The 8,602-nt window shown below is 41.7% G+C and overlaps 1 protein-coding gene across 1 annotated transcript; it reads right to left on the bottom strand.

Moving 5' to 3' along the window:
* Positions 1–241: 241 nt before the first annotated feature.
* Positions 242–7,686, bottom strand: LOC123103671 (phosphoinositide phosphatase SAC7). The gene is made up of 19 exons (XM_044525338.1): positions 7,492–7,686; positions 6,299–6,666; positions 6,121–6,212; positions 5,834–5,891; positions 5,234–5,290; positions 5,099–5,132; positions 4,398–4,478; positions 4,127–4,233; positions 3,825–3,911; positions 3,596–3,673; positions 3,167–3,237; positions 2,989–3,087; positions 2,631–2,730; positions 2,274–2,382; positions 2,109–2,181; positions 1,544–1,637; positions 1,045–1,128; positions 859–925; positions 242–666 (listed from the first exon to the last, which is right to left on the bottom strand). The coding sequence occupies exons 2-19, from the start codon at positions 6,653–6,655 to the stop codon at positions 536–538; spliced, it is 1,779 nt and encodes a 592-aa protein (XP_044381273.1). The 5' UTR covers positions 6,656–6,666; positions 7,492–7,686; the 3' UTR covers positions 242–535.
* Positions 7,687–8,602: the final 916 nt, after the last annotated feature.

The raw sequence follows: 8,602 nt of genomic DNA, 5'->3' as shown, positions 1-8,602 counted from the left end.
CTCTACAAAATTCATTTCCGGCCATGATGTCCAGAAATGACAATTGTTGCAAAAGAAAAGAAAAAAAAGTTATTTGGTAATAATTAACATCCATTCTACCATTGGAAATATTAAAGGTTACATGGGAAATAGAAAGGCCTTAATTGATTAAAATCAATTCCTTCTGTGGGAAGGAAGTATATGACGAATAATAATGGCTGGAGCTAGATATTTCAAATACTAGTGCATGTGCATCAATTCATTGCTATCGTATCACAATGGGACTTACAATTATGTCAAACTAAACAAACCGTGTCATAGTGAGACAGGGACAGAATTTAACAAAACTGCAGGAAGGTGGGGGTTAAACCCGATACAAAATTGGGAGGGGGGGGGGGTGCTAGAATAGACCTTGATACAAAATTGGGGAGGGCAAGCGCCCTACAGAAAAAAAATGCTAAGAATAAATCTTCACACAATAGAAAATGCTGCTAGGAGCTTGCGACAAGCTACCGTGATCACTTGGCATACATGCAAAGGTACCTTCGCGCATCGGTCAATTGCGTGACAGGTAAAAACGAGGCCGGTTGCAGAACTTCCTACCGTTCCTTTTGACATATAGTGCAATGCCAACGCACAGACCGGCCCACACAAGTGCTACCACCAAGTGGCGAAGATCATTCCGGGCTGCAAGTCATGGTTCCACAAAGGCGACATAATCAAGTTACATGTCAATAAAGCACAACTTCTGGCTGAATACACCAAGGATGACAAAGACTGAATTAAACTTCTCCATATAGGTCTGCTTTGGTTTGTGGGATTTTCGTAATCATTGTCAATTCCATAAAATGTGTCAGATTCAGAAGCCAGAAACTTTACCTTGTCGTAGAGACATAAGCATGAACATAGCAGCGCAAAAAATCAATGCAAAAGCAGCACGGAAGGACTGCAAAGGAGAAAACGCGCAAGTAAGACAACATTCAGTGCAAATGTTAGAACCAATCACTGCAAACTTGCAATGTCATACACAAAGAAGTATTGGCCACTGAATCAGCTAATACCCACCTGCATAACTCCGGGTCTGCTTGGAACCGCGGCGTCCCGACTAACTGATGATACGTAATGTCCCTGAAGAAGGTCCATGGCATCCTAGAAACAACACAACCAAAACAAACCTCTATCTGAGAAGGGCTGTAAGATGCAGGTCACAGATCGATCCACCTGCCTGATTTGTAATGCATATTTTTCAATGTTATAATACAAATTATTTTTTACAAGTATAAAAATATGATTATTTCTCACATTTTAACTCAACTATGGATATAGCTACTTGATTTACCATTAGCTAGCCTCTATATATATACCTTTATTATAGACATATAATAATGGTACAATACTTTGTAATTTTAGCTGATCAAAGGCTTATACATTATTCTTTATCAGATCTAAAATCTGTCCTCACTTGCTTCAACCATCGGCAATGAACTCCAACACAAAGCCGCCACGTTGTGAACTTATTTTTCTATTCACTTAAGTTGCATGCATGCTAAGACAGCATAAATACCTGCTTAGTACCATCTGCAAAGTTGTTAAAGTAGTATCTAGCAAGTGCATTCCACAGATCATTTAGAATTCCCTGAGTAGTCCGTTTCCCATACCTAATAGACAAAACCAAATTTGTAAATATGGACAACTTAAGAGTACAAAATAATGAAAATAGACATTAGTCATTTCCTTGGAAGATCGAATGATGAAAAATAGATATATGAACGTAAAGCTGAAAGACTACAAAAGAGTGCAAAAGAAAAAGATAATACAATGTCTAGGTCATCGGTATTACTTTCCAAATTATGTGATCTTTTCAGTTTTACAGGTCATTTTTTTCCAGTTATGTTTGACAGCAGAAATTCTGGAGGTGAAACAGGAGAAGAGATTTACTGCAGCAGATGTTACAGCATCTTAAAACCACGAATCAAATAAAAATAGCAGCTCAGTTGTGACTCAAGGTGGCCAGAATTACTAGTAAACCAATTTGGGCAAATGAAAGAGGAGGTTATAAGGATGCTAACAATTTTATTACAAACACTTGAAAAACCAACCGAGTGATGCATTCACTTTATAGAGATTACCGGACAAAGTCTCCCTTCAGAGCAGGAGTACCAGAGTACTGAGTGCTTATTGCATCTCCATGATTTGCCCACACTGCAAATGGTTCCAGCAACATTGCTCAAAGACAAATACAGGGGAAATATAAGTAGGAACCATGGTTACAGAATATCAAACATAATACTTACAAACTTTGTAATCTGCATCAAAAGCTGGGTGATTGCTGATTGTATCGTTACCACCAAGAACACCTAGTTGTTGGAGCTGGCTTTCGAGAGTTTTTCTTCCAACCATGCTCTGTTATGTTGTCAATGTTCAGTATGCAGATCAAGATTGAAGATCAGAGAAAATGCAATCTTTATTGATCTGTCTAAGGCTTTAAGAAATGCTGATGTGATGTAATTTGTTTATTTAATGAAAAAAGTCGGATCGTTTTCTCAAAAAAAAAATGCAGGTCAAGATGAAAGGTAATAAATGATGGCACAACAGAGAGATTTCGTTAAAGAAGAAAAAAAAACATGACCGCGTTGTACTAGAGTTTGTACCTGAGTTACATTGGTACGATCTAAGCAATCGACACAATTTGTTCTGACAGTGCCAGTCTGCCCCGCCATTTTCTTGCCTTGATCATCCAAAAGGAAGTACCTATACCGTAACATTAGTAATACCATGGAGATGGAAGCAATTAAGAAAAATAAAGAACATAGTACGCTCATCATCATTAGTATTGCTTTCGTGTCAAATACATTGATCAAATATAGCACTTTAGTAGCAAGGCAAAGAAATCCAGGTTAAACAACTGTAAAAACTAGAAACAAACAACAGGAGCAGGTGTAGTCGAAGAAAATTAACATCAAGCAGTAAAACGTGTAAAACTTCATTTCTTATCTCTGAGGAACGTACTTATGCTTCTTAAGATAATCTTCAATTTGATCATACAACTGTGAAAGGCGCTCAAAATGAATATGACCACATATCTTATGGAAGTCGAAATGTATGAATCTGCAGTAAGTAGACAACGTAGCCCAATTAGGAACAGACAACCACAATAGGGGGAAATCCAAATTGTGGGAAATGGCACCTTATATCTTCACTGAGAATAGGCTCAATCGATTTTGCATATCTTTCATAGAGGCGGCCTTCACCACCAGTCTGAATATAGGAGTAAGAAAAACGAGTAAATGCACATGGAAAACAGAGTAAGCTACTATTAGGCCAACAAACACCCATACACTGAAATATAAATATGAAAGGCAAATCTGGAAACAAAGTTTTCGCCAAAAAAAATAGCAAGATCATTCATAGGGCACAAGCTGAACGGAATTACCAGTTCCATTGGAAGGAGTGAAATATGCACAACCAAAGATACAATGGTGATGTGCCAAACAAATATGCGAGATTATTCCTAAATGAGGAGTTCTGAATCTGCTACTGTAAAACAGACACCCTTATGCTGGACCACCACCCAAAAAATTCTAGCACTTAGTGAGTCCAAGAGTTCATTACTTACTGTATTGACAAGATCAATACCCACCACAGCTCCATATTTCTTTTGTAAATCATGATAGTGTCGCTCAAGCACACGAGCCTGCATAACAGAGATGCAACACAAATTAGGATGAAAAAAATGGTTACGCCAAGGCTGCATTATAGTGCAAAAATCAACAATTTTTATTAGAATAATATCAATGCCCTGAAGGGAAGGAAAATAGAATAAAGATAGAATTGACAGAGCTCACCGCCTCCTCCACTCTAACAATGTCAAAACTAGGTTTATATGTCAAATCAACTATCTGCTCCCACAAAAAAGGCATAGAACCTCGAACCTGCAATATATAGTAGTTTCATCGAGTTATCCAAAAACATAAAAATAACACGGTACCATCTGAACATGGTGAAGATCATTGTACCACTTAAGGACTTTTAGCACACAGACTAAAAGAAAGGAAACCAAAAGACCAAAAGAGAAGAGAAATCAAAAACATTTAATCAACTATTAGTCTAGCCAGTGATTTTTCATATTGTTTATTTAGAAACCTACTTGTACATAGGATGCTGTATATCCTTTTGTTTGCATTATCTGCTCTGATTCAACAAAATTTGCTGCATAGCCCTCTGGATCAGCACCCCGTCTCCAACAGCGTGTACCTTCAGTTAACAACATCCGCTTACTTTTTTAATTAACCAAAAGGTATTCAATTTCTAAAAACGGAAGGCCAAGTACAAATTGGTTAAATACAGAAATTAGTTTAACTCAAAAATAGTGAAAAGAACTCATTATCAAACTTATTTTAATGCTTCAGAACTCTCACCTATCCTTCTTGTGCACCTGCGTGCAATCATGGTTACTACTACTTTATCTGATCCAACTTCTGCATGTATATTCTGAAAGCCTGACATTTAGTTAAGTTACAGCAACTCAAATTGATATAACTAATCCTAATCGAATTGGTAATTTAAGTCTAAACTAGCAATACTCCATCTGTTTTCAAAATAGATGACGTCCTAAAAAGCGTACAGTCAAATTCTCTTATCTTTACCCACCAATTAACAAATAAAATGGGAAATTTTGACCAATGCCACTATTCTCAAACCCAATTCAGCTTATGCAGTCGTTTTTGTTTGGAAATTACACGAATGCCACTATTCTGTTGGCTATTTTATGTTTGCCACAACATCAGTTTTTTCCCTGATCAACACAGCCAGCCCCCTTTGACTGGCCCCACCTTTCAATTATATTGGACATATGGTAAGGCACACAATTCTAAGGCACACAAGTATACATGTGGTCAAGGTTTTAAAACTTTGACCACTAATATATATGCGGAAGTACATGGATTGAGCATTCAATCTTGTATTTGTCTTGCGAAATACTTTTACGTCATATGCCATTTTACTAATTTTGTAGGTATTATAAGTAAAAAATCATAGTCAAACTCGTGTGTTGGAGATTGTGAGCATGGTATGATAATTTTGGGTAGTGCGCTGGAGTATATCAATGAGCAAAGGATACTTCCTTGAATGACCGGTAATAAGTATTGGTCCAGCTGTCAAGGAAGAAAAAAAGGGAATCAGAATACTTTACAAATATTGGATCTGATATTCTTAAAACTGGAAATTACAAAAACAAAACAAAAAGTAATCTTACTTTGTTCTCAATGAGAGGCTCCAACAAGTAACCATTCCACATAAATCTACGTTCTGCCTGCAAAGAATGTAGTAAATTGATCTGTGTAGAAGAGTTTGTATTCACATGTTGAAAGGAACATTTAGTAAAGGAAACCATTCGGAAAAATCGGCTCTGTACTACTACTACGAGCACACACTTTAGACATATACCATCAAAAGAAACATCATATACCGAAGCCTAAGTGTAAAGCCAGCCATAGTTTCATGCCACAATTACAGTTCATGTTGTTTTGGTGCAAATTTGTATTATAGTTTACGTTTATGGTGATTAGTTTGTTCAGTCATTCAAACTTTTCTGTAGACATTAAAACAATGAATTTTCTATACAGCATAAGTGTAACTTACTGACCAAAGATGCAACAAGGAGAACGTCGAAATCCCTACCTAGCATCACATGTACTACCTCCATCTCAAAATATAAGCTTTTGTAGGCTAAGCCTACAAAAATGTCTTACATTTTGAGACTGAGGTAGTAGTAGATTACTCTCCATAATGGGAAAAGGATTGGCCGTCCCATGTGTAACAAGCTCCAGCATTACATGAGTAAAAGGCAACAAACCTGTTTCCAAAGTGGAAGTGCTTTGAACGTGTCCCCGAGATCATATAGCCTCTGTAAACTGCAACAGAAGGGATAAAGGTAAGTGTCATTCAGACTTGCAATGACAAGAGAACTGAATTAAAATAAGACCATAGGATGCCTACATTGATTGATTCTGGTATATAGTTTAACTGGGAGAAAATTTACTATCCATTTTGCTAGGCCAATTACATGTTTTCTTTGAAACTCCATGTACCATTAAACGACAAAATGCATGTAACAAAAAAGGAATCATATGCGATACCCACGTAAGTGTCAAGTTGGCCTCATAGGAGAAGTACAGGCCTATACTCCTCTCTGCAGCATCCAGGAGGTCTGAAAATTCGCTCTCCATCTTTTTCTGGTAACACCAATCATTCTACGACGATTACATGACATACACATATGGAAACAGCATAACTGGGAACAGATTAAAAATTGCCAGACCTGCTCGGCCAAAGAAGCGGTAGTGCAGGGCAGAAATTTTAGTCCTGTAACTTTGAAAACAGCATGCCCCATGTAGGAGCCGACGCAATCGCGGTCAGTGATGACCAGACAGCATGATCCAACTGCAAGTTTGAGCACTCCTACCACACCAAACACTATCCTAACTTTTGGATTTGCCGAGGGGCCGCGCGGTGGCAGCTCCTGCACTAGGTTCATAGACCCATTGGTCCGGCTTATTGAGAGGAAGAGGTCGGCAAGGCCATCAACCGGTTCAAACACATAACGGTCTGCAAACTCCCACACCCTCAGCCTCGTGTGCAGTTTCGGCGACGGAGATGCATCCTTTGGCGCATCCATTGCAGGGCACCCTGGAGCATTATTAAGCATGGTGAATCTTTTGTTCAAACAATAGAGATGTCGTAGACTAATGCAGGGCAGCAGCGGATATGTTCAGCCTAAGAAATGCGATGAGGACAATTATATGCTAGGAAAACAGCGATGCGTGGAAGTAGAGAAAAAAAGAAGTTCCTTCTTTTCCTGGTTCAGAGTAAGCCCACTAAAAAACTATCCTGGTTGTTTCGCATTGGCTGTTTTGACCAGATTAAGCCAATGCTGTGAAGGCCTACAGGGGGGGGACCTAGTTGCCTACGAGATAGCTTTCGCAACAACACTGGATTTTGTGTTTCTCCAGAGCAGCATTTTTGGCAGAAATTTCAACAGTTGCGCAATGAAGGCCATGGAGACTCATTTGTGAGAAACATAAAAAGCCAAAATGCAGCTCCTCCTCCTCCTCCTCCCAGACTTGATAGCTTGAACTACTAGCGCGAACCCAGACAAGAAAAGGCAGCGGAGCATCCGGGACGCGACGAGATGAAAACCGTGCTGGATCACACGGCCTTTCAAGCGGCGGATGCGGGTCGGGAATTCCGTCGAACAGGTAAGGGGCGTCGAAGGGAGACGGCCATGCCATTGGTTGGGGTAACCAATGCCAGGCACGATGTTGATGTAGGAGTGTATCAGGAGGAACGCCGCAGGTGCAATCAATGCCGGCAGGGCCAGAGTGGCCTTGTGACCCGAGGAACCTGCCGGCTCCGGCCGTGCACCCAGCCAACCCAGCAATGCACGCACGCAGCCTACCGAGCGACGAGCCCGCGGCTGGCTGGCCGGAGAGAAACCTGGCATCGGATCGTTACCTGGGAGAGCCGGACGACGCGACGGGTCCGATCTGAGACGCCGGCGCGCGCGCGGTGGTGGCGGTCACTCGCGGGGGGGCGGTGGTGGATTCCTCGGCGAGCGTTGTGGAGGAGAAGAGTCCGTGCGTCCTCGTCGCGGGCGAGAGGTGGTGGAGGGGGGGAGGGAGGGAGAGGAGTGCTTGGCGGGGTGGTGGTGGTGGTGGCGGGGGAGTGGAGAGCACCTCCGCCCGCACGTCGCGGCATGCATGGCCATGGTGATCCACCCATCCACCATCGACGCGCCGCCTGAATCGGCAGGCGGAGGGAGTATTCTTTTACGGAAATGTTAACGCCCATGCGGGTGGGCGTTTGCATCTCGTTCGTACGCGTGGATCCGCGTTCGTTCGTAAACGCATGAATCTTAACATGTTTTTAGTGCCATGTAGGACTGACCTGGTGTACGGGCGTTCATCCGGTCGCCCACACGGCCGTTTCACCACACAGGAGGGGCTGGTGTGTGGAGGAGGGGCTGATGTGTGGGCGTTCAGCAGTTTGCGCCACACGCTACTTTTGCACGCACACATAAGGGCTAGTGTCTGGGCATTTGTCATCTCGCCCACACGCCCGTCTCCTCTCCCACACCCAAGCTGCTAGTTACCATGTGTTTTGCAGCGCACATGACAACTGCCCTTAGTGTGCTTTATAAGCAGGTGGCAACTCTCTTTTTCATCCGAGTTGCCATGTGTTTTTGCAGGGTCCACGACAGCCTAGTATGCACGTAAGCAGATGACAACTCTATTTTACCGAGTTGTCATGTGTTTTTGCATGGTACATGGCAACTGCCCAAACGTGCACGTAAGCAGATGTCAACTCTTTCTTTTTACATGGCAACTGCCCTAGCATGTTTGTGAGCACATGGCAACTCTCTCAATTGCTTAGTGTTAGTATGTGGCAACTCCTAAATTTATGAAATCATGGCAATTACGTTAGATCATACCATACATGGCAACTGCAGTTGAGCAACCATGGCAACTGTAGTTGTCCGACATGGCAACCGTAGTTCAGCGACATGGCAATTTCAGTTAAACGAACATGGACGAGGGTCTGGACCATGGCAACTGCGGACGCGCGG

This window comes from Triticum aestivum, chromosome 1B (genome assembly GCF_018294505.1).
Source record: "Triticum aestivum cultivar Chinese Spring chromosome 1B, IWGSC CS RefSeq v2.1, whole genome shotgun sequence".
Taxonomy (NCBI): Eukaryota; Viridiplantae; Streptophyta; class Magnoliopsida; order Poales; family Poaceae; genus Triticum; species Triticum aestivum.
Note: the sequence above shows the minus strand (reverse complement) of the source record. Positions and strands in the feature narration are given on the sequence as shown.

Excerpts from the sequence above, each read along its gene's own strand:
- LOC123103671 (XM_044525338.1), bottom strand. The coding sequence starts at position 6,655 with ATGGATGCGCCAAAGGATGCATCTCCGTCGCCGAAACTGCACACGAGG. Across the intron at positions 2,731-2,988 it reads GATTATCTTAAGAAGCATAA|GTACTTCCTTTTGGATGATC; the intron begins GTACGTTCCTCA and ends GTTACGGTATAG. Across the intron at positions 2,383-2,630 it reads ATCGTACCAATGTAACTCAG|AGCATGGTTGGAAGAAAAAC; the intron begins GTACAAACTCTA and ends ACAACATAACAG.